Source organism: Melospiza georgiana, chromosome 23 (genome assembly GCF_028018845.1).
Source record: "Melospiza georgiana isolate bMelGeo1 chromosome 23, bMelGeo1.pri, whole genome shotgun sequence".
Lineage (NCBI taxonomy): Eukaryota > Metazoa > Chordata > Aves > Passeriformes > Passerellidae > Melospiza > Melospiza georgiana.
The window spans coordinates 3,713,356-3,739,620 of record NC_080452.1 but is presented as its reverse complement, the minus strand read 5'-3'; the positions used below and the strand labels follow the sequence as shown (position 1 = coordinate 3,739,620).

At 50.4% G+C, this 26,265-nt stretch overlaps 1 protein-coding gene across 1 annotated transcript in view; it reads right to left on the bottom strand.

The window, feature by feature from the left end:
- LOC131093008 (olfactory receptor 14A16-like) overlaps nt 1-25,388 on the bottom strand; it is a 118,864-nt gene extending 93,476 nt beyond the window's left edge. Inside the window, exon 1 of the mRNA XM_058040008.1 lies at nt 24,483-25,388. Within this exon, the coding sequence (XP_057895991.1) occupies nt 24,483-25,388 (906 nt within the window). The remainder of the gene's footprint in view (nt 1-24,482) is intronic.
- Between the last annotated feature and the right edge of the window lie 877 nt (nt 25,389-26,265).

Sequence of the window (26,265 nt, the reverse complement as noted above, 5' to 3'; positions counted from 1 at the left end):
ATCCTTTTGCATTTTGATGATATCTACTATGTGCTTCCCTGGCCAATGTATGCTTATCAACAGGACAAGAGTTATCAATGGGTAAGGTAACCAATTTGTCTGCACGTTCATTCCCTTCTCCTAAACCTTCAGACCATTTATGGCTCCTAATATGAATCACAGAATACGCTGCATTTTTCTCCCGTAAAGATTTCCTTAATTGTACCAGTAACTCATACAATCCTTTATTATTCACTTCCTTAATTGCTGCTTCCTCTATTCATCTGACTACTCCTGCAACATACATAGAGTCTGTGACCACATTTAAAGGCTCCTGTAAGTTGGACACTGCCCATACTACTGCTAACAATTCCAGAGTTTGTAAGCTATCTTCAGGGTCTGCTGTGAGGAGTTGATGCTTCCATTGTCCTTTTTCTTGCCAGGTGACAGCAGCACGCCTTGATTTCTTTCCTGCATCTGTAAAAGCTGTAATAGCTCCTTCTATGGGGTGTTCTTCTCTCAACGGTTGGGTGATCCAGTTCCATTCTGTCATCCATTGCAAAACTCTGGGCACTAATTTGCTGGTCTCTACTTTGGCAGACGATGTCAATAATGCTTCCTGTAAATCCTTTGAATTAATCAAGTACCAGTCCAGGGTTTCTTTTTCCATAGGCAATCTAATGGTAGTGGGTTCTCTACCATCCACTTCAATAATTCTGAGATGTCCCTTTTTGATTAACGCAGCCAATTGTTCGATTTTTGAAAATATTGTTTTCTTATGCTGTAGTGGTGGTGACAACCACTCCAAAACCCGTATCTCCCCCGTTTTCTTCTCTTGTTGAGAGAGACCACCAAGCAAATGGCAAAGGGCTATTCCAGATGGTAAGGTCAAAGGGGTAATCAAGTTGTCGATGAGACACATACCCTTGTTGTACACAGTTACTAATTTGCTTCAAGGCAAGATGGTGCTCTTTGTCAGGTGTACAGGTGTAGTGGGATCAACGCCCTTTAACAAAGGCCGTAGAGTTTCTAATAAATGATTTGGTACTCCCACAATGGGCTTTAACCACTGTAAGTCTCCCAGCAATTTCTGTGCAGCGTGCAGAGTTTTAATGTCTAATTGTAATTCCAATTTTTGAGGTATTACTATTTGATCCATCAAAGTCCATCCCAAATATTTCCATGGCTTTGTGGTCTGAATTTTCTCTGTAGCAATAACAAGCGAATATGCTGCAAGAGTATCTCTAATGTTATCAATCTGCAAAGAGGAAAATGGTTGTTGCTGTGCAAACAAAATATCATCCATGTAATGATATATTATAGTTGCTGGCCATTTGCGACGTAGTGGCTGTAATGCAGCATCAACATAAAGCTGACGCAACGTAGGAGAATTGCACATTCAAATCTTTTGTCTGGTTCTCCACGATTTATTGCTGGTAAAGTAAAAGCAAATCTCTTCATGTCATCAGGATATAGCCCAATAGTGAAAAAACAATCCTTTAGGTCAATAATTAAAAGTAGCCAGTGTTCTGGGATCATAGCTGGATTTGGAAGACCAGGCTGTAAGGCCCCCATTGGTTCCATCTGGTCATTTACAGCTCGTAAATCATGTAACAAACGGTATTTCCCTGATTTCTTCTTAATTACAAAAATAGGTGTATTCCAAGAGCTCGTGGAAAGTCGTAGATGGCCCTTTATGTATTGTTCCTTTACCAATTCATGGGCATGCATAAGACTCTCCCCTTTTAATGGCCATTGCTTAATCATCACCGGTGTATCTGTTTTCCAGGTGAGTGGAATGGGGAAAGTCCAAGCAATGGCAATTACCCCAAAGGGTGATGGTTAATTAACACCACTCCCAATTGTGTTAAAATGTCCCTTCCAATTAAGCAAGAAACTGTAGGAGGCAGTTGAACAATTAAAAACACAGCAGATACTTTTGATTATCAATGCACACCAACAAAGGCGGTGATCTGCTTGCTAATGTAAATCCTCCTACTCCTGTGAGCATGTTTGATGATGGGAATAGAGGCCAATGTTGTGGCCACGCTTCTGGAGAAATGATTCTGGTATCTGCTCCTGTATCCAATAATCCATAAAGGGTTATGCTTTGATGTCCATGGGTAATCTCAACTTTTTGTTTTGGTCTATTTTGCAAATCCACAGTCAAAAGTGTAACATCAGTAGAGCCAAAACCCTTCTCATTCCGTGTTTGTCCAGTAAATGATTGTATTCCCGATGTCATTTGTGATAGTGGTACCAATTGTGTGATGAGTTGTCCTTTTGTTATTTTAATTGGAGGATAAAGGGTGTAAACCATAATTTGTATTTCCCCAGTAAAGTCCGCATCAATAACACCAGTCAAAACAAATAATACCAGCATGGTTGTTGACGAACGTCCTAGTAACAATGCTCCACATGTTTGTCCATTTAATATAAGAGGACCCTTTACTCCAGTTGGTATCCTCTCAGGCTGGTTTGTCATTAATGTGACGTCTACTGCTGCTGATAAGTCCAAACCGAGGCTCCCTGCTGTTGCTGGTTGCAGACAGGAGGTGGCAGTGATGTTACGGCAGCAGCTGATGTCTCCGATGTCACGGCGGCAACTTGTGTCTGGGTGCAGCCCCCATTCGCGCTCCTCCAATCGTTTCCCGGCCAGCGCCTACAAGCCGTAGAATTGTGGGAGCTGGATCGGCAACCTTGACACCATATACCAGCTGCTCGACATGCTCAGCGCGTATGTCCCTCATTGCCTCATCGGTAACACTTGATGAATGGTCTCGAGCCTCCTTGCGTGACTGCCAGTGAGCCGCTTCGGAGAGGAGCAAGAGCAGCTAACACCTGATTTTGAGTAGACTCTGCTTGCTTTTGCAACCCTAATCCTAACTCCTTTAAAGCTTCTGCTATAAATGCCTGTGAAGCTGTTGGCATTAATGCCATTCGCTCTAATGCTTCCTCAATAGTCCAATTTGCTCCTAAAGTAGCTAACACTCTTTGTGTTGCTGGATTGCTATTTTGCAAGGCACACTGTTTCAATAGCGCCCCCTTCATATAGTCTGCAACAGCTGCCCGATCTATAGAAGCAGCTGCTCTATCGATAAAACTTCCAAATGATTCTTCTCTACCTTGTTTAATACCCATATAAGCCGGTAACCCTCCTGGCTCTTTAACCATGTCTATTGCAGCACGCACTAATCGCATAGCCTCTCTAAACTTATCTGCTCCCGATATCATCTGTGCCTCTGTACGCAAATATGCTCCTAAGCCCATCAGCTCCTCTACTGTCACTCCATGTAATGGGTCTCCCTGAGCTCGTTGTACAGCAACCGACTCATTATCCAGAGCTTGCCAATGTGCATTAAACAATAACTGCTGATGCTGAGTGAATATCAAACGCACTATTCCTCTTAAATCGTGTGGGCATAACACCTGAGTATTAAAAAGGTAATCTACCATTTGCCTAACAGGTTCACTTTTTACTCCAAACTAACTGTAGAACGTAACTGAGCTAACAACTTCCAATCTAAGGGAGTATATTCCACTATATTATGCGTAAGGTTCCCCTGTGCATCATACTGTGGTGTGTATGTGACCGGACATGCAAGACTAGAAGCTACTTCCACCGCCTCGCCATCCCCCATTTGCATTACTTCTTTTGCCAAAGCAGCCCAAGCTTCCCTTCTCTGTTTTTACATTTCCCCCCATAGATCACTGTGTGCCCCTGGGATGGGATCTGACTCTTTAAGGGTGCTATGCTGCTGGCACTTTGGTACAGGCACCGAGCTTTCATGCGGGGGAGGCGGTGGAACCGGAGCTGACTCACGCAGAGGAAGTGGCCCCCCTGCCAGAGCTGGCTCACTCGGGGGAAGTGGCGGAGGTAAGCTGGCTTGCTCCCACCCCCACCATCTAGACTGCCTGAAGCTGGCGGCGGAGGCAAAGCTGGCTTGCTCTTACCTCCACCATCCAACTCGCCCTCCCCCTCTGACAGGAAGGGTGCAGACGGTTCCACTGTGTCTATAGAAAAATCCTCCACACCACTTTGCTGGGGACTCTTAGGCATGAGTATCTTAGTTACAGAAGGTGCTAAAGGATCATCCTCACGACCATACCCTATATTCCTCTTATGAGCTTCTGTCACCCTTTCTGCTGTCTTTCTCTCAGAGACATGCTGAAACAACGTGTTATATACCACCCGCCATAACTTGCCTAATTTCTTCGCTGACTTATCATCATCTAACACTGTATCCCACAGGATATCCCCAAACTTCTTCCACTCTGCTAGCTCATGAACTGTATGTGGGTTAACAAAAATACCTTTAGCATGGCCATAAGCCAGTAACCCTGGTAATTCCTTTTTTAGATCTATCCCCTTTACTCCTCACCGTTCTAAATACACGGCGAATATATCGTATGCCGCTTGCCTATCCATACCTATTCATCAGCGTGTGCTGTTGCAGCTCTCCAGGCTCCTGCAGCATGTATTGGCTTGAGTCACCGTTGTGAACCTCAAGGGGGCTTCAAATTCTGGCACCGTCCTGGCTGCAAGGACCCAAATCCAACTTCCTCAACCGTGGTGCGTTTTCCCTTTATTCTTTTAATCCGAGAAAAAAGGGCAGAGGTTCAGCGTTGCCCACATTCTCCACCATTTGTCGACGGAAGGAGACCCAGACACCAGTTGGTTCATCACAGGTCCAGTTCATTGATCTATACGGTGGGTTAAATACAGTTCATAATAGGCCTCATACATATTGCAAAAGCTGAGCTCAGGATTGGTTAGCTACATATCAGCAACTATGCCTACTTCTGCATTCTTGTGTTTATTCTTTTGATACTTTCTACATATTTTCAGCAAGAATCTCTCTTCCCTATCCTCATGTTGCGGCAAGGGCATCCTGTCCTTGCCTGTCATTGGTCACTGACTGCTGACTTCCCTTTTCAGCTTACTGACTGCTGACTTCTCTTTTCAGCTTAACCAGTGGCAGTATGTCAGTATGGCCTTTCTCAGCTAACCAACCGTTAACAAAACTCTCTCCACAATGGTTCATCCTTTAGGTCAGGTCTGCTGGCATATACTTGTTCAATTACCTCTATGCAATCGTGCACCAGTCCCCCAGCCTCCTGGCCACTGCGTAAAAACTCTGCTGGATTAACATGATTAGTAGTCTTTATTTCAATATCTTCCTGTTCTCTCAGGATAGCCTGGTATTGCAACATTCGACTTGATGATAGCCAGTGACCCCCCTTTTGCTCCAAAACGGCCATGACCATATGGGGAATAAACACTTTCATTTTTGCCCCCAAAGTCAATTTCCGGGCCTCTTGAATAAGAATTATTGTTGCCGCCACGACTCGTAAACACGAGGGCCACCCGGAACTTACCGAATCCAGTTGTTTAGAGAAGTATCCCACTGGCCTCTTCCAGGATCCCACCTTCTGGGTGAGGACCCCCAATGCCAGTTTTTGCCTCTCATTCACGTACAACTGGAATTCCTTGGTCAGGTCAGAGAGTCCTAGAGTTGGGGCCTCTTTTAGTGCCTCCTTCAATTCCTGGAAGGCCTTCTTTTGCTGTGTCATCCCCTCCAACTGACGCTGCTTCAAGGCCTCATATAGTGGCTTGGCTAGGAGACCGAAATTCATGATCCACAGTCGACACCATCCCACCATTCCTAGAAAAGATCTCAATTCCTGATGGTTACAAGGCAAAGGAATAGCACATATTGCCTCTATTCGGTTTACTCCCAAACGTCTCTGCCCTTGTGTGATCTCACAACCGAGATAAATAACGCTATTTTTGAGCAATTGAGCTTTTTCTTTAGAAACCCGATACCCTGCTTAGCCAAGCATGTTGAGTAATGTAATTGTTAATTCCACACACATTTCCCTTTCCTTAGTAGCCAGAAAAATGTCGTCCACGTACTGCAGGGCTACATACAAGGATGGGGATATTGTTACCTGGGTTATCTTCCATTCCTCCAGCTCCTTGGCCAGTTGGTTTCCAAAAATAGTAGGGGAGTTTTTAAATCCCTCTGGGAGTCTCGTCCACGTAAGCTGCTTCTTTCTCCCAAAATCAGGACTCTCCCACTCGAAGGCAAAATATTTCCTACTCTCTACTGCCAGTGGGATGCAGAAGAAGGCATCTTTAAGGTCAATCACTGAGAACCATTTAAACTCCTCCGATACAGATGTTAACAAGGTGTAAGGATTAGCAACAACTGGATGTATGTCTTTCATATTTCATTAATACCCCTCAAGTCCTGTACCAAACGGTACTTACCATTAGGTTTCCTTACTGGAAAAATTGGAGTATTATACTCCAATTCACATTCCTGTAATATTCCTTGAACCAAAAATTGTTTAATTAACGGGGCTACTCCCCTCCTTGCCTCAAGCTTCAAGGGGTATTGCTTTACCCTCACTGGTTGGGCCCCTTCCTTTAGTTCCACCTTTACTGGCTGTGCAGCTTTAGATTTTCCAGGGACCCCTGACTCCCATACCCAGGGTACTACAGCCTGCTCAATTTCTTCTGGAATAGGAGAGGCATTCACTTCCTTGATCACAAAAATGCCCGCTATTTGTTCCTCAGGTATTTCCAATTTCACCCTTCCCCCCTCAAATATTATTTTCACATTAAGTCGGGACAACAGGTCTCTGCCAAGAAGGGGTGTGGGGCACTTTGGCATATGCAAAAATTGGTGATCTAATTCCTTCCCCTCAAACCTAAGATTTAAAGGTTGTAAAAATGGTTGTTCCTCTAGCTTCCCTGTTGCCCCCACCACCTGTACCGTTGTGTCACTCAAAGGTCCCAATTGTCTATTGAGTACAGAATATGTGGCTCCAATATCTACCATAAATTCTTGATCCTTTCCATCTATCTCTAAAACTACCCTCAAATCCTGGTCTAGTCAGCTTTGATTCTGATAGTTTCCCAAAACTAGTGCTTGAGCGACCTCTGCTGGTCCTCCCGTGAATACTCCCACAGGAGCATTCCCCATTGGACCCATCCTTAATCCCATGTTTCCCATGCCCATACCTCCTCTAACCGGGCATTCATTTTTCCAGTGTCCCAATTGTCGGCAAAATGCACACTGGTTTGGATCCAACCTCCCCATGTTAGGTGCAAACCCAAATCCTCCCTGACCTCTCGCCATCCCCCTCTGTCTGCGATTAGCTCCTCCCCGACCTCGACCCCTAATGGGTCTTCCTCCTGCCCCCGTCTGTTGCATTACAGCCAGAATACTAGCCCGTTGTCTTTTTGCAGTCTCTTTATCCCTGTTGTTGTATACCTTCCACGCGACCTCCAACATTTTATCCAAACTCCGAGTATCCTCCCCTTCCAGATTTTGTAACTTTTTCCTAATATCCTCTTGCGATTGCCCCATAAACAACAATGCCAATTGAAGTTTTCCTGATTGATCCTCTACATCTAAATTAGTAAACTTCCGAGCCATGTCTTTTAATCGTTCTAAAAAGGCAGACGGAGACTCATTCTTGTCCTGCTTGACCGAATACAACTTAGACCAATTCATAGTCTTAGGTATTCCTGTTCTAATTCCTTCCACCAACAATTCCTGATATCGTTTTACAGCCCTTATTCCTCCCGTAGAGTTTGGATCCCACCTGGGTTCCTCACTCGGTACCAATTCATCAACTGTTTCATTTAGTTGTCGCAACCGAATCTCCTCACGAGCCTTTTCTCTAGTGGCTCCTATAACCATTTCCTTTTCTGTGGAATCCATTACAGTATCTAATAATACCTGTAAATCATTCCAGTCCGGATTCTGAGTCTTTATTACCATTTTAACCACCCTTGCCACCCTTTCAGGATCCTCCTGATAACTCCCTGCTGATTGCTTCCATATTACCAAATCCCCTGGGGAGAAAGTATCCTTTCTCCCTGTGGTACCACAGCTTCCCTTAACGGCACAATTAACTGTGGCCCCTTCTGCCCCTTCCTTCCCTGGCGAGTCCACCCTGCTAATGGAGTTCTTTTAACACTCTCATTCTTTTCACCATCATCACCATCACTATCACTTTCACTAGATCCCATTTTTATAGATATATTGGCAGGGGGAGCAGGGAGAACATTAGGAGCAACCGGAACCCTCGGGGGTGCTATACAATAGGACAAATCTTCCTCAATTGAAGGATACAAATTACGCTCCTTTCTTTCTTTACATCCAACACACTCCCTCTCATCATTCACTTCTAAAACCAAGATACCGCGCTCCTTTTCCCATTCCTCTTTCCGGTACAAAACGAAAAACAAATCTAAATATGGTATTTCATCCCATTTCTCATTTCTCCTTAAAAATTGCATCAAAGATTCCATTATCCCCAATTCCAGGTACCATTCACCGGCCTTCCCGCTTCCCCAATCTCATATTCAGGCCACCAATGATTACAATAATCTATCATTTTACTTTTATCCAGTTCTTGATAATACCCCTCACTTTTCCATCGTTTCAATATACAACCTAATGGCGTATTTCCAGGTATTTTACCATTGGCTTGCACTAAGGTTTTAAAAGTTTTAAAAGACATCATATTACAGCCTTTAATTCCACCTTTAGTCCCCATAAACCGATATACCTTCTCTCTGTCCTTCCCAAATAACAGGAGGCGAGTTCCGGTCCTGCGTACTTAGACATCTTATGGCCGGAGCCTAGGCTTTTCATCAACCACCAAATCCAAATCCAATTGTCACCTTTTCCAATATAAAGCACCTTCGGGCTTACCTCAATGCAGTTGTCCGACAGGCACGGGGGTTGGGCACGACCGATGACTCCCTGAGAAGTGCTCGGTGCCGGCTTGGAGTGGATCGGGACGCGAACCGCCCCGGCAACCCTTGGAGTCCTGCCGCGCTCGCCAGAAAACTGTTGCCCAATTGATAAATGACACAAAACTCGGATAAGTTTTGTGGGTGCTTTATTAAGGGCCCAGGGAGCCAGTGGACTAACGTCCCAAGTCCGAGCCCCCAAATTCACGTATGGGTGCTTCTCTTTTTATACATGCGATTCATAACAAGGTCTCCAAGAAACAGTTCCCCTTGCCTAGTCACAGACCCCTTGTGATACATTCCTTGACTCACAAACAAAATCATAAATCTTCTGCTTATCTTATTCTAAGAGCATTGTATGCTTCCTCCAGACAGGTTAGTATTCTTACTTTCATACACTAGTTTAAATATTTATTAAATCCCTAAGACTACCTGCTAGGTTACACACAAAACCCAACACACTTTCAACGGCTACAAACCTGCTTTTAACAAACCAATTCACACACAACTCACTATAATTAAACATTTTGCTAAATTTCATTTCTTTTCTAACAACTTCACTGTCATGAAAGCACCGTGGGTAGCACCAACTGAAAGCAGCACTTGCAGTTTCATGGATAAAATTCAGGTGGCAAGCAGAAGAGGGCCAAGAGCAGCCATGATCCCCAATTCCCAAGGCAAAGGCACCAGCAGCCTCCTGCTGCCACCTCAGGGTGAGTAAAACAGTGCTGTAAACAGCTCTGGAATCCGATCCTTTCTTCCTCTGAGGGCTGGCTCGGGGCAGCACAGGCGGGCCCTGAGCAGTCAGGGCTGTGTGTGGCTGCTGGCTGCTCTGCTCCAGAATTGAGCCGGAAAAAGCCCTTGGGAGCCGAGGTAGGAGCAAGCGGGAAGGGGCCGGCGCTGCTGCTGCTCCTGGCCGGGAGCCCCGGCTGGGCCGGGCCGGCGCCCCCTGCGCTGCGGCTGCTGCTGCTGCCAGAGCCGGGCGGGACTCGGGGACAGGGAACGGACACGGGGGGACAGCAAAGGCCTGGCGGCTGCAGGGATGGTGGCGCTCAGGCCAGCGCCAGCACAGAGCTTCAGCCCACAGTTAACCCCGAGGGAAACGCTGGGGAAAGGCTCCATTTCAGCCTTTCTTTACTTGTCGCTGTAATGAAGGGACTGAAATGAAAGGAGAACGAGCAGGGCCCGACCCCTCCTCCTCTGGGAGGTGCCCCGCGTCTGGGGCTGTGAGGGGGCGTGAGGGGCTGTGAGGGGCTGTGAGGGGCCATGAGGGGCCATGGGGAACTGTGAGGAACTGTGAGGGGTTGTGAGTGGCTATGAGGGGCTGTGAGGTGTCACTCTTGAGTCGAGAATGACACAGGAACAGGTGGGAGGCAGTTTGTAGAGACAGTGAAAGAAGGTTTTATTCAAGAGAACCTTGTGGTTTTTATAGAGTGAGATGATTTATTCTATTTGATTGGCTGGTTAACAAAAATACATTACACTGTCCTTGAGAAGAACAGAAAGACAAAGTAGAAGAATACCACCTGCAGATTGTTTATACTTAACAAGTTATCACATCCCTACAACACCCTAAAAATTCTCACACGCTGCTGTGAGAAACACTTTCTGTTTCTCTCTCTCTCTTCCAGAGCATCCACAGTGAGGGGCTGTGAGGGGTCTTGGGGAACTGTGAGGGAGCTATGAGCTGTGGGAGGCTGTGAGGGGCCATGGGGGGCCATGGGGAGCTGTGAGGGGTCATGGGGAACTGTGAGTGAGCCATGAGGGGCTGTGAGGGGCCATGGGGAGCTGTGAGGGAGCCATGAGGGGCTGTGAGGGGCCATGAGGAGCTGTGAGGGGCTGTGGGAGCCAGGCTACTCATGGAACCAAGGGTCCATTGTGACACTGCGGAACCAAGGAGATCATTGTTGACAGTACAGAACTTCATGGAACCAAGGGGCTATTGTGGCACAGCAAGGCCTTGTGGAACCAAAGGGACCATGGTGACACTATGGAACCTCATGGTACCACAGATCCATTGTTACACAACAGCCACAGCAGGGCCCCAGAACCAAGGAGATCATTGTGACACTACACAACCTCATGGAATCAAGGCGTCCATGTTACACCAATGAACCTCATGGAGGAAAGGGTCCATTGTGACACTGTGGAACCAAGGAGACTGTTGTTGGCAGTACGAAAGCTCATGGAACCAAAAGTCCATTGTGACATTGTGGGGCCTCATTGAACCATGGAGACCATTAGGACGCTTCAGGACCACTGGAACCAAGGGGCCATTGTGACACTGCAGGGCCTTGTATAACCAAGGGGTCCTTGTAGCACAGCAGGGCCTCATGGACTCAAGGGGATTAAAGTGACACTGTGGGGCTCCATAAAGGGCTGTGGAGCTCCATAAGGGGCTGTGGGGGCTCCATGAGACCACAGGGCCATTCTGATGGTGGAACCAAGGATACCATTGTTACACTACAGAACAAAGGAGGCCATTGTGAACCAGCGGGGGAACCCACTGGGACTATTGTGACACTTCAAGGGCCATTGTGGAACAGCAGGGCCTCGTGGAAGCGATGAGACCATTGTGACATCCCAGGGCCTCATGGGAGCAGGGGGCCATTGGGACACTGTGGGTCCCCATAGCAAGGGGCCAGTGTAACACATCCAGGCCTGCTGGAACCACGGGGACACTGTGATCCTGGGGAACCCAATAGAACCGAGGGGCCATTTGGAGACACTGTGACCTCATGGAAGCAAGGGACCATTGTGCAGTCCTATGGAAAGAAGGAAACCATTTGGACACTGCAAGGCCCCATGGAAAGCAAGGGGCCATTGTGCCACTGCAGAGCCAAGGAGACCATTGTTATATCACTGGGCCTTGGCCCCTTGGGGGCTATCCCTCATGTGCCTTCAAAACACTGGGGGCCCGTTCTTTATTTCCCATTGAAAAAAACACTTTCAAGTCCAGCCATCCATAGCCAAAATTGAGAATCTGCTTTCAAAATTCCTAATATCCAATGGTACCTCCCAGACAAAAGCTGCCAGGGCTATCTAGATTCCCTTGGCTGCCCTGGTGGTCCTGGTGTTGCTGTATGGCCTGAGTGCTCTTGGGGCCGGGCACAGCCCTGGGGGTGGCAGTGCCGGGGCTACAGCAGGGACAGGCCATGGGCACTCCTGGGGCAGTGCTGACACCACAGGCCAGGCTCTGGGGGCTCCAGGCTCCTTGCCCAGGCTCACTCAAGAACACGCCCAGGCCAATGCTCAGCACAGAAAAGCCCTGTGAGCAGCCCCAGGCTGGCCATGGGCAGGCTGGGGGCAAACAGCATGGCTGGGGCTCTGCAAGGGCCCTGGGGCAGATGGGAAGGAGCAGCAGAGCAGGGGCTGATCCATCCCCAATGTGCTGCACAGCCCAGGGCAGCGTCCCAGAGCGTCCTCATGGAGCTGCCAACAACATCCCCCCTCTGCAGCCCTGGCCTCTCCCCCAGCTCACACAGGTGCCCCATCCTTGCAGGCACAGACACGGCAGCACTGGATCAGGAGCCCCTGTTTGCATTGCACAGAGCAGAGGGAGCACCCCCATGCTGTTGGTGTGGGGACATGAACCTGAGGGAGCACAAATGCCATCAGCCCTTGGGGCCAGCAAGGGCTGGGGGACACCAGGGAAAACACTCAGCTTTGTCCTGGCCTCTGCAGTCAGCCAGCAAGTTTGTTCCCATCAGCTGGGAGTTTCCTGTCCCACTGCAGACGCTGTTGCTCAGAGCCAGGGCTGCCTGGCAGCCACCCCCAAACTGCCCTGAGCATTTTCTGGGCTTCACCTTTGCTTTCTTTCCTCTTCCTGATAGAAATGTCTTCTTATTGCCCAGCCCTGTTCCCTCCCCTGCAAATAGCCCATCCCTGGTTGCCCTTTCCTCTCTGGCCCCACTCCCCATTGCAGACTTGGCTCCATGGGAACGTCCCTTGGGCAGCAGGATCATCCTACAAGTGCTGCAGGAATTGTCTGCAGGCTCCTGCAGTGCCTGGTGCTGCTCCCTTGCCAGAGGCACCCCAGGCCAGGGGGCCACATCTGGGCTGCTGTGTCTGGCTCTGGGGCTCCCTGTTCTGGGCAGTGAGGAGGAGCTGCAGAGGCTCTGCAGGACTGACAGGATGGGCTTTGGGGCTGGCAGGAGAAGCTGAGGGACCTGGGCTGCTGGAGCTTCTGAAGAGGAGGCCCAGGGCTCCTCCTGCAACTGCTCCAAGGGTGGTTCCAGAGAATCACAGAATCAGCAAGGGTGGAAAAGACCTTGGAGATCATCAAGTCCAACCTGTGCCCTGACACTGCCTTGTCTCCCTGAGCCTCCTCTTCTCCAGGATAAACAACTGCAGCTCCCTCAGCTGCTCCTCACAGGACTTGTGTTCCAGACCCCTCCCCACCCTTTTTGCCCTTCTCTGGACACGCTCCAGCCCCTCCATGTCCTTCCTAAATTGGGGGCCCGGAACTGGACACAGCACTCGAGGTGTGGCCTCAACAGTGCTGAGCACAGGGGAAGAATCCCTGCCTTGCTCCTGCTGGCCACACCATTCCTGATGCAGGCCAGGAGCCATTGGCCTTCTTGGCCACCTGGGCACACTGCTGGCTCATGTCCAGCATGCTGTCCATCAGTCCCTGCAGGTCCCTTTCTGCCTGGCCGCTGTCCAGCCACTCTGTCCCCAGCCTGTAGCACTGCAAGGGATGTTGTGGCCAAAGTGCAGGACCCGGCACTTGGACTTATTAATCTTCATGTTATTGGACTCTGCCCATCCATACAACTGTTCCCGATCTCTCTACAGATCCCTCCTACCTTCCAGCAGATGGACACACACTCCCAGCTTAGTTTTGTCTGTAGATTTACTACTGAAAGACTCAACACCCTCATCCATTTTGTCAGTAGCAATATTGAACAAAACTGGCTCCAGCAGAGACCCCTGAGTGACACCACTGGTGACTGGCTGCCAGCTGGATGCAGCAGCGTTTACCACCACTCTCAGGTGTACCATTCACCGCCACTCAACTGGCCATCCAGCCAGTTGTAGATGTTTAGTTGATGCCCCTCGTTCTTTCAGAGAATATTTAAAAACTTGATAATTTCATGGTCTGTAGTAGTGTTGATAGGGCTCTGAGAAGAGGGAAGAGAGGAGGATCTGACTCCATGTTTCAGAAGACTATTTTATTATTTTATGATAGATATTACATTAAAACTATACAAAAAGAACAGAAGAAAGGATTTCATCAGAAGGCTTGCAAGCAAAGGAGACAGAATGGAATGATAACAAAATCCTGTGTCTGACCAGAGAGAGACACAGCTGGAATGTGATTGGCCATTAATTAGAAACAATGACATGAGGCCAATCACAGATCCACCTGTTGTATTCCACAGAAGCAGATAATTATTGTATATATTTTGTTCCTGAGGCCTCCGCTTCTCAGGAGAAAAGTCTTAGTAAAGGGGTTTTTCAGAAAATATCATGTCTACAATGGTCGCTGTGTCCCAAACGGGCTCTGACCACCACATCTCCCTCCAGCCCTTCTCCGTTTGTGACCAGCAGGAGACAGAGCGTTCTTTCGCAGTGGGAATTGCAGGAAACCTCCCCAAAGTGCAGCTTGGAAGGTTCAGCCTGGAGCTGAGGAGAAAGCAAAGTCCCTCGCAGGGCAGAATGTTGGTGCTGGAGGTGTGGCAGTGTGAGGCTGGGCCATGGCTGGGCTCTGTGTGCCAGGAGCCGGCAGCGCTGGGTGCAGGGAGCCCAGGGAGGGCACAGAAACTCTGGGTGAGAAATGCTGGGGCACAGCGAGATGGGCGAGTGCAGCCGGCCAGGGCAGAGGAGCAGCACGCCCAGGGGGCACAGCCTGCAGGACAGATGGCCAAGGGGTGGGCAGGGCTGACAGGGCCACAGGCACCCAGGCCTTTGTGCCCTGGGCTCGGGCAGCGCCTCTGGAGGCCCCACAGGAGGAACTTTCCTGGCTGGGGCTGCACTTTGCTGCTCCCTCGGCCTCCCTGGGGAGGCTGGCAGGGGCTGCAGGTTGATGCCATTTGTCCTTGCTGCCCCTCACATCCCCCTGGCCCACCAAGAGCCCCGAGGCAGCTGTGAGGGACAGGCCCTGCTGGCCCAGGCTGGGCTCAGGGCTTGGCCTTTCTGCTTCCTGCAGCCAAGCCAGGCCTTGCTCAGCATTGCAGTTCCCTGCTCAGAGCCTTGGGCTCCCTGCAATCCTGGCCTCAAGGATCTGCTCTCACCAGGCCCTGGGCAGCCTTTGGCACTCCCTGTCCTCACTGGGGCCCAGCCATGCTCCAAGGCACTTGGAGTTTTGTTGCTGACTCCTTGAGCAGCTTCTTCATCCTTCTCCCCGTGCCTGAAGCTCCTGGAGCCAGCTCCAAATCCAGCGTGGGGCTGAATAGAATACAGAAAGCCCTGAGGAGCTCTTTGTCTCCCTTCCATTGTCTTTGGGACTCCAGGGCTTGTGCAGTGATTGGAGTCAGTTTGGAGTTCTCTTCAGGAGGAAGATTTCAAAATGCAGCTCATGATTTTTGGTTTTTTAATCACATCAGTATTTTTTTATTTTTTAGTTATGAGAAGAGGGAATAGAAGCATTCCCCCAAGAAATCTGGATGCTGAATGTCTCCTTAGGAGGTCTGGGCATGGATAAGAATGAGCCCCTTGCAGGATGAGCCTGTTTGGACAAGCTGCTTCTCACCCCCAGCTTCACAATGTCTGACATCACCCACCTGGGACTGACATCCCAAAACATAAGAAAAATTTAAGCAGTTTTCCTTATAAGTATAAATTAATTAATAAATGAAATCATAAATATATTATTCTAATTAATATAATACCCTTCAGTTTTTATTACATTATTTTATTTCTTAAAATCTATACTTTTTTAGCAGCCAAAAAGATTATTCATCTCTCTTTCTAAGAAACACAATTGCCTTCATTATATAATTAATATCTACTGCCTATTTATTTCTTCCTCTTTATGGTAATTATTATATTTGTTGTCTTTTTGTCATCTTTTTTCATCAGCTTTTTCTCACACAGGGTCAAATGGGCCACTTCGGGATCCCTGGAGACAATGCTGGGGCACATTTGGGGCAGCTTTGGGTCTGGGGAGGGAGTTCAGAGAGAACTTGAGGGTCTGGAGGACACTTGGGGGAGCCGGGTGGACACTTAGAGGGGCACTCAGGGAACCTGAGGGACAGTTCAGGGTCTGGGGCAGCACTTGGGGGTCCAGGGGGGCCCTCAGAGGTCAGGGAGGGGAATTTGGGGCCCTTCGGGGTCCGGGCGGGCCCTTGGGGCACTTGAACGGTGCTCTCTGGGGCGCGGGGAGTGACGGGAGTTGTAGGCGTGGGTATCATACGGTTTAACGGGGCCGCGGAGCATCGCGGGAGTTCTGGGCGCAGCTGCAATGGCTCTCGGTGGGGCGCAAGGCATGACGGGAGACGAAGTCCCGGCGGGAATAGCGCTGGACTTGAGCTGCGGAGCATGATGGGAGCCGTAGTCCCGGAAGTGGCTCCAACACTTTGTTTGGGGGTCCAGGAAGGCTCTTGGGGAACACTTTTGCGTCCGAACTGTGACTTGAGGTTCTCAGAGGAACTTAAATGGTTCGGGAGCCCTTGGGATGAGCTCGGGGAACTCTAAACAGGCTCTTTAGGGTGTGGGGCATGGCAGGAGTTTAGACGTGGGATTGTGTTCTGAGGGGCTCTGGGGCCGCGGGGGATGAGAGGAGATGAATTCCCAGAAGTGGCTGTACCAGGCATCTGTGGGGTTGGGAGCACTCAAGGGGTCTGGGAATGCTGTGGGGGGTCCCAAAGGGGGGCTGAGGGGGCACTGAGGGATCCTGGAGAGTCTGGGGGACACTTAAGGGACAGAGGGGGGGCAGATCCCGGGGGGAGAGGGGAACTGTGGAGCGCGGGGCATGACGAGCGTTGTAGTCCTGGCCCCAATATGGGCTCAATCCGGCCGAGGGGCTCGACGGGAGTTGTAAGCAAAAAAAAAAAAAAGTGGTGCCAATATCAGGCACCGGTTACCAGGTCCTATACCAGGCGCTGATTGGCTTTGAGTGGTGGTGGGCAGAAGCCTCGGCAAATGGGATGTGGTGGAGATGGGAACAGCCCATTCAACCTCTCCAGTCCCTCCCAGTAGAGCCCTGTTCATCCCCAGTACAGACCAGTACAACCCCAGTACAGTCCAGTTCATCCCAAGTAGAACCCAGTACAACCCCAGTGCCCCTTCAGTCCCTCCCAATACAGCCCAGTCCCTCCCAATACACCTGAGTTTATTCCCAGTCCCTCCCAGTTCATCCCAATGTCATCCACAGGATGCCCCAGTGTCCCCAGTCTTCTCTGCAATGTTCCCAGTGTCCCCAGTATGTCCCAGTCCTTCCCAGTGTTTCCAAGGACAGTTTCATTTCTCACGGTGGCCGTGGCAGCCAAACCCAGCAGTGGGGTCAGTGCAGTGCCCATGGCCACAACCCCTTGCAGGGGCCCAGTGCAGCTTGGGCTGATGATCCACCCTCACAACTGGCCCAGGGCAGCTCTGCAGTGGCTTTGGTGGCACCTGGGGCTGGCACACACCTGAGCAGTGTGTCTGTTTGCACTGGGGAAACTCAGAAGTTTCAGATTGCTTCAAAAAAACCCCAAAAGTGAAAACCCCTCTTAGACTGAGTGCAGCCAGCTCTGCAAGCACAGCAGGTCCCAGGGGAATGAGGACAAACAGGATGGGGCTGGGCAATGTAGAGCAAGGTTGTCCACACTGGGTCAGAGCTCAAGGCACAGCTTCTGTGAGCAGGCAAGAGCTGCTGAGGAGAGACTCTGGGTAAAGATCAATCACAGAATGCTGCAATCGCCTCTGCTTTAAAGAGAAATAAAATAAAATACATCCTTTAAAATAGGAATGTGAATTTCTTACAGGGTCCTTGAAATTTTTCTTCATAACTGGACTAGGAAAACCTTAATGACCCTCTCAGGGCTTTTCTGTTGTTTACATAAGACTCAGTCCTTGAGAGTGTCTTCAAAAAACTTCTCAAGAACTCAAATTTAAATTTAGATTCCAAATTTTCTTGAAGTTTTAATGGGTCCCACTGAGGGACACAACTGAGAAAGTGTCCCCAGGTTCCAGTTAGAGCAGAACACTGGAGGCAGTGATGACAGCTGAGGACAAACAAGGCAAAAGTGTCTCTGGTGCTGAGCAAACCTAGATGTGTTTCAGGAATGCAAAGGGCCAAGGCCTGAGCCCCAGCCCCTGGCCAGGCAGATCCTGTCCCTCCCTCCTTGCTCAGGGCTCTTCCCGGGATTGGCACTGGCAAGTGGGGCTGTGCAATGCCAAGGGCAGGAGCATGGGGCGGCCCCTGCCAGGCTGCTGAGCAGGGACAAGGAGGCAATGAGGCCCCAGCCCTGCAAGGGTCACTTGTCTCCTGCTCCTGCCTCAGGCCCAGGCCCAGCAGCCATGGCCAAAGTGCTGCCCAAGTTGGCTCTGGCAGGGCTGTCTTGCAGCTGCTGCCCATCCCTGTGTCCTGTGCAGCCCAGGCTGTCCCACGGTGTCCCTGCCCTGCTCCTCTGTCCCTGCAGGCTGTCGGCATCCCCCGGCTGCCCCACCTGGCTGGGCCCTTCCTTTGCTGACAGCTCTGCCTCCTGCCTGCCTCTACCTGCCCACAAAAAGCCTGGGGCTGATACCAAAAGAGTTCATTCCATTTTTACCCTTGCCTGTGAACTTTCAGCACAGGAACAAGGCATGCAGGACTGCTTCTCCAGCAGGGATTGTTGGAAGAGAAGACGAAGACAACTGGCCTATGGGTGCAGGGATAGAGAAAACAAGGAGTGAATCTGGGAACTTGGGTGGGTTTTATGGAAATGGGTGAATTGTAATTCATATTTACTGAATGTGCATTCATAAGCAAGACAATGGTAGAATTACATGTCCACATAAGGTTAGGAGTTATTCATCACTAGAGCTCAGGCCTGGATAAATGACACCCTCTGAAATAGCAAATTAGTGTTCAGGAGCCTTATTCTTATATTTCAGAGATTTGGTGACAGTGGTTCCTCACAGAACCAAGGAGTCAGCTGTGACACTGTGCAAACTCATGGAACAAAAGGTCCATGGTGACACAGCAGAACCCCATGGAACCAGAATCCAATTTGACACATTGGGGCCACATTGAACCAATGGTCCATTGTGATACTGCGGATCCAAGGAGACCATTGTGACCCTGAGAAACCTCTTGGAAACAAGGGGCCGTTGTCACTCAGCAGGGCCTGGTGGAACCATGGGTCCATTGTGACACTGCAGAACCTTACGGAACCAAGGTGACCATGTTCTACTGCAGGACCTCATGGAACAAAGGGTCCATGGTAACACTGCAGAACCAAGGAGACTGCTGCTTGCAGTGTGAGAGCTCATGGAACCAGAAGCCCATTGTGACACAGCAAGGCCTCGTGGGACCAAGGGTCCCTTGTTAAACTGTGTGGCCTCATGGAACCATGAGCCATTGTGACACAGCGTGGCCACATGGAGCCAAGGGGCCACTGTGACACTGTGGGTCCAAGGAGACCATTGGGACTGAGGAACCTCATGGAACCAAGAGACCATTGTTCCACTGTGGGGCCCTGTGGAACCAAGGGGAGCACAGTGACTTTGTGGGGCCTCATGGAACAATGGAGACTGTTCTGACACTTTGGGACCCACTGGAACCAAGGCGCCATTAGAGCATGGCAGGGCCTGGTGGAATCAAGGGGACTACAGGGAACACTGTGGGTGGCCATGGGATGAAGGGTCCATTCTGACACCCTGGGACCAAGGATACCATTGTGACACTCTGGGGCATCATGGAACCAAAGGTCCATTGTGACACAACAGGGCCTCATGGAACCATGGAGGCCATTTTTACACTTGGAGGCCTTGTGGAACCAAAGGGTCATTGTGGCACTTTGTTTTTCCATGGAACCAAGGAGTCCATTGTGACACTACAGGAACTAAGGATGTGCCATCCCCATGGAACTAAGGATTCATGGAACAATGTGGGACTCATGGAACCAGAGGTCCATTGTGACATTGAGGGGCCTCATGGAACTAAAGGAGGACAGTTGTGACGCTCTGGGGCCCAATAGAAGCAAGGGGCCAGTGTGACACAGCTGGGCCTCATGCAGCCAAGAGCCACTGGGATCCTGAGGACCCCAAAAGAACCAAGGGGCCATTTTGACACTCTGCACCTTTGGAGACCCTGAGAGGCATTCCCTGAGTTAGGGAGACACAGGAAGCTTCCCTCAAAAGCTGTTTGACCCACTGGCTCCTTCCCCTTGTTTTGTGTCCCTCAGCCACTCCCTCCCCATTCCCCATTCCCTCATTGGCCCCATCTTTGTACTGCCTCCATGGCACTGATCAGCCCCTTCCTCTGGAGATACAGAAACCTGGACTCCTCCCAGGAGTCCTGCCTTGTGACCCTGAACATCTCACTGCACAGCTGAATTAAATATCTGTGGGTACCAGGCAAAGGCCCTTTTTGCTTCCCTACCCTGGGATTTATTAGCAGCTATTGCAGCTGCAGCAATGGCCCATTATGGCAGTGTGGATCCAAGGACACCATGGTGACACTGTGGGACCTCAGGGATCCAGGGGGCCATTGTGACACTGAAGAACTTCATGGAATCCAGGGTCCATTGTGACACAGCAGGGCCTCATTGGAACAAAGGAACCATTGCTGACAGTACCAAAACTCATGGAACCAAGGGGCTGTGTTGACACAGCAGGGCCACATGGAGCCCAGGAGACCAGTGACATTTAGGGACCTCGTGGAACCAGGGTCCATTGTGACACTGCAGAAACAAGCAGACCATTGTTGATGTGGTGGCAGCTCATGGAACCAAGCAGCCATTGTGACACTCCAGGGCCTCGTTGAACCAGGCAGACCATTGTGACGCCACAGAACCTCATGGCACTGAGGGTTTATTGTGACACAGCAGAGGCCATAGAGCCAATTGTCCATTGTGACAATGGAGATCTGAGGAGACCATAGTTACAGCTTGGAAGCTTAGGGAACCATGGGTCCATTGTGACAAAACAAGGCCTTGTGGAACCAAGGAGACCATTTTGACATCATGGAACCTCGTGGAACCAAGGGTCCATTATTACGGTCCAGAAGCAAGAGACAATTGTGACATCATGGAACCTCATGGAACCAAGGGTCCATTGTTAGAGTCCAGAACCACAGAGACCATTGTGACAGTAAAGAACCTCACGGGACCAAGATTCCAATGTTATGCTGTGGGGCTTCATGGAACCAAGGAACCCCTGTGACACAGCAGGGCCACATGGAACCAATGGTCCATGGAGATACTGTGGATCCAAGGAGACCATGGTGATGCTGTGGAACCTCGTGGAGCCAAGGGGCCATTGTGACACTGTGGGGGGGGCAACGGAACCTAATATTCATGGTGACACAGTGGGGCTACTTGTGACCAATTGTCCATTGTGACACTGCAGATCCAAGAGACCAGGGTGACACTCTGGCAGTTGATGGAACAAAGAGGCTGTTGTGACACACCAAGGCCTTGTGGAGCCAAGGAGAGCATTGTGGCAGTGCAGAACTAAGGAGGCCATTTTGACAGTACAGAACCCAATAGAACCAAGGGTCCATTGTGCTACAGCAGGGCCTCATGGAACCAAGGAGCCATTGTGAAACTGTGGGGCACAATGGAGTCAAGGACACCACTGATACTGAAATCCTCTGGATAGAAACTTCTGAACAGAGTTCTGAGTATTTGAAAGCAGGTATTCTTTATTACAGCATGGTGGTCACTTGGGCTATCCTTCCTCCACTGGAGTGAACTGAGCATCAAATGAACAGAGTTTTTGTCACACACACTGATTATGTGTTCATGAGCTACCCCCACTTCCTATGAGTTTATTTGACAGAGTTGCACCCCTTATCTCAAATCCTTTCATGGTTCTTTGTGTTTTGTCTTCAACATCCAGTGCCCTTTTAAGGTGGCTGCTCCTTGACCCCTCCTTTTGAGTAACGGCAATATTATTGTTTTGCATAACTTCTGTTTTGTCAGCCTTGCAGAGCTGAGCTGGCATCCTACTTGCATTTTGTGTGACTTCTGTTTGCCATAGATACATCCTCAATCAGTTTCTCCAAGGCTGTGCTGTTCTGTTCTACTGTCCTTGACAAAAGTAAATGTTGTTCTGTTCTCCTGTCCTTGTCTCAGTGCTCGCCCCGCATGAGGCGTATGCAACCCCCCCCAACCTATGGGCCTGGGGTGGGCAAGTGTTCCTGGGGAACAGGGATGGGACAGCTGGGCTGTACTGACCCAAGCGATGTTCCATTCCATGTCACACCATGATCAGCAATCATCTGAGAGAAGCAGAGGGAGAAGGAGGGTAGGAGATTAATTTCTTTTTTAAGACATTATTCTTTCAAAACAGCACCTACACATACAGAATCCTCTCCTGCCACAAGGTGGTCAAACATTTTCTGCTGGTAGGAGATTTCCTGAGGATTTGCTTTTCTTCTGTGGCTTTTTCTTTTTGTAGTTGGTTTGTTTGTGGTTTTTTTTCTGTTATTGTGGGTGGGTCTTGCTTTGGTTTTTTTGATTTGGTTAGGGATTTTTTTGGTCGGATTTGGGTTTTTCCCTATTGAACTGCCTTTGTTCTGATGCATTAGTTTTTTCTGCCCTTTCTTGTGGCTTGCTTGGCACCTGAAAGCAAGACAAATTTACACAACTCAGTCATCTTGCCCAATTACATTTTGCAATCACCATTAACTAGATGAGTTCAGTCACAGACTCCCTGCAATTTGGCAGCATCCATAAAGCAATTGAAAGTACATTTATTGCCATTTTAGAGACAATAGAAATATTCCACAGTGGTGGCCAAGGGCTGGTCACTGAGGGATGTCACCAGGGTGTGGCTGCCAAGAGGACTCTGAACCATGGATGACATTTGACCCTCATTGTTCAGCCAAATTCCCACCCAGCCCATGTTCCACTCCTGCAGCCCAGCTCTCTCCAGTCTGGCTCTGAGGAGACCACAGCAGACCCTGTCCCAGGCCTGGCTGAAGTCTGGGCACACAACATCCCCTTCTTTTCCCTCCCATGTGGATTCTGCAGTCCCTGCCTTGTCCTGCCAGTGCTGGGAATGGCTGCAGGAGGATTTGCCACATCCTCTTCCCTGCTGAGCCTGACCAGGCTGTGACTCTCCTAGTCCCCCTCCCTGCCCTGTGTGCAGACTGGTTCCATGTCTGCCCTTCCCAAGTGCCCAGGACCCTCTGGGATGGCTCTGGCCTTTCCAAGGGGTTTGGGAGAAGTCCCACAGTGACACTGCCCAGCCTTCCCAACAGCTCTGACACCAAAGGCCTTTTCCACATCCCTCAGTTCCAGGTCAGTGCCCACAACACAGCACAGCCCTGTCCAGGTCCTCAGGCTGATTCAGAATGGAGGCAGCTCTGATTTCTCCCCACAGACCCTCACTCTATCCAATGTCTCTCTGTGCACTCCATGGCTGCCCTGAGCATTTTTCCTTGGAGCCTCCCTGCCTGGGACATTTCTCTCTATGCTGTCATAACCACAACCCAGCAAAGAATTCAGGTGTTTTCCCAGAGGAAGTTACTCTCAGAGTGAAGTGGCCTCAAGGCACTGTTTGTACCACTGGAATTGTGCCACCTCTGGGTGCTGCTGATGGTGTTTGTGCTCACTGGGGTTCATCTCCCCTCACACACACGATGCACTGCTGAGATCTCCTCAGCACAGAGCAAACATGGCCTGCTCACCTGGTCACTTGGTGTCCCTCCACGCAGGGACAAACAACCTCCTGCAGGTGAGGGCAGAGGCCAGTGCTGGCAATGGTGGTTGCAGGGGCTGGTGTGGGACAATTGCCCTGGGACACCTTCCCAGACTGCCCCAGAAAAAAGACATAGCCCAGGCCCTGCTCTGCTGCTGCCTCAGGTTCCATGCCAGGAGCTCTGGCTGTGCCAGGACACTGCTGTGAGCCCCCCCCTGCACACTCCCCCCCTGCCCCAGGCACTGGGCTTTGCTGTGCCAGGGCATTCCTGGAGCACATTGCTGACAGCAGCTCTGGAGGGGAGCAAAGCCTCCCTGCCCTGCCCTCATGAGATGCCCTTTGCTGCAGGAGCTGCTGTGCTGGAACCCAGCTGTGTCCCAGCAGTGCCCATGGCCTGGCCCTGCCTGTGGCCACACACCAGGGACACGCAGCAGGACAGTGACCAAGCTGCCAGAGCACGCCAGCCTTACAGCCACAGCAGGGCTGGCAAGGACAGGCTGGAGTTGGGCAGAGCAGATGTGAGAAGAGCCAGGGCCATTGTCCCTGGCTGTACTGCTGCGCTGGGAGTCTCTTCCCTCCACCTCTGCTCACAGGCACTGCCCCTGCAGGGACAGAGAAGGGCTGAGGCAGAATCCTGGATAGACAGGTTGGGGCAGGCACTTGTTTTTATTTAAATGCCAAGGGAACAAGCCTCTTGCAAGTCTCCATGTTTTAAAAAGAAAACAGATATTATTGTAGGAATGCAAAGAGTAATACTACATTTTGTGAGAAATATTATTTGTACATTATTTGTAATATGTACAAAATTTGTATTTTGTGAGAAATATTACAACAATAGAAAAGGTATCATAGTAAAAAAAAGACAGCAGAAAAAAGGCCGAGATGTAAAGAGTTATATTCTAAAGGCTCTGTAGCAGAAAAGGGAACTTATTGCTTCTGAAGTTGCAGTCACCGGTTTTCCCAAGGCATCCTTGAGCTCCTGGTTCCTCAGGCTGTAGATGAGGGGGTTCAGGGCTGGAGGCACCACCAAGTACAGAATAGACACTGCCAGATCCCGGGATGGGGAGGAGATGGAAGGGGGCTTCAGGTAGGCAAAAAATGAGGTGCTGACAAACAGGGAGACCACGGCCAGGTGAGGGAGGCAGGTGGAAAAGGCTTTGTGCCTTCCCTGCTCAGAGGGGATCCTCAGCACAGCCCTGAAGATCTGCGTATAGGAGAAAACCATGAACACAAAACAAACAAAAAATAGAAGAGCGCTTAGCACAATGAGCCCAAGTTCCCTGAGATAAGATTTAGAGCAGGAGAGCTTGAGGATCTGGGGGATTTCACAGAAGAACTGGCCCAGGGCATTGCCGTGGCACAGGGGCAGGGAAAATGTATTGGCTGTGTGCAGCAGTGAATAGAGAAAGGCACTGGCCCAGGCAGCTGCTGCCATGTGGGCACAAGCTCTGCTGCCTAGGAGGGTCCCGTAGTGCAGGGGTTTGCAGATGGACACATAGCGATCATAGCACATGGCGGTCAGGAGGGAAAATTCTGCTGTGATAAAGAAGAGAAAGAAGAAAACCTGTGCAGCACATCCTTTGTAGGAGATGGTGCTGGTGTCCCAGAGGGAATTGTGCATGGCTTTGGGGACAGTGGTGCAGATGGAGCCCAGGTCGCTGAGGGCCAGGTTGAGCAGGAAGAAGAACATGGGCGTGTGCAAGTGGTGGCTGCAGGCTACAGCACTGATGATGAGGCCATTGCCCAGGAGGGCAGCCAGGGAGATGCCCAGCAAGGGGCAGAAGTGCAGGAGCTGCAGCTGCCGCGTGTCTGCCAATGCCAGCAGGAGGAAGTGCCTGATGGAGCTGCTGTTGGACATTTGCTGTGTTTGCACATTTCAACCTACAGAAGGAGGAATCACAGTGACAACTGAGGGGAGATTTCTCGCAGAAAAATCAAAGCCCTTTCTCACATACCCTTTCCTGCCACTAAACACCTCCCCGTGTCCATGTCTCGCAGATCTTCTTTCAGCTCTGTTGCTGGAGCTCTGATTGCTGCTGGCCAATGTTGTGTGAGGAGTTGGACCTTGACCTGTAGGACACCTGGGAGTCAGCCCTGACCCCCAGTCAGTGCAGGGAAACAGTGAGGGCAGGGGCCAGTCCTGGTGTTGGGACTTGGATAAAGAATCTTCCCCTAAGGCAGAGGAGCTGTCTGGGTGAAGGCATGGGGAAAACAGAAGGCAGAACAAGAGATTCTGCTGCACCTGGGAAGAACAGACAGTCCAGAGAGGCAGTAGGATTGTCTGAGGCTTAGTGCAGACTGAGGGGAGCTGCTCTGTCCCTCTCTCCTGTTCCAGCTGCCCTGGACTTGCACCTTTCTGAGATCCACTCCCGTGTTACCCTGGACAGCCAGGAGACACAGCTGAGAGCAGAGGGATCCCTGGCACACAAAGTGGCTCCTGCCTTTCCCAGAGTCAGGAGAGTGGGCTCATTGCCAGCCTCCCAGGCTACCCTGCCCAGAGCTCCCCGGGCACAGGGAGCTGGGACACCCCATTGCTGTGCTCAGCCTGCACAGGAGGAGCCCAAGGGCTGGGCCTGGCCCTGCAGCTGGAACTGCCATTGCAGAGAGCCCCTCAGCAATGCCAGCAGCACCTGGGCAAGGCAAGGAGAGAGAGAGCCGGGCCTGAGGAAAAGCCTTTCCCTGGCCAGCCCTGGCCAGCCCCTGCCAGGCAGCAGCAGGGCAGGACTGTGGCCCTC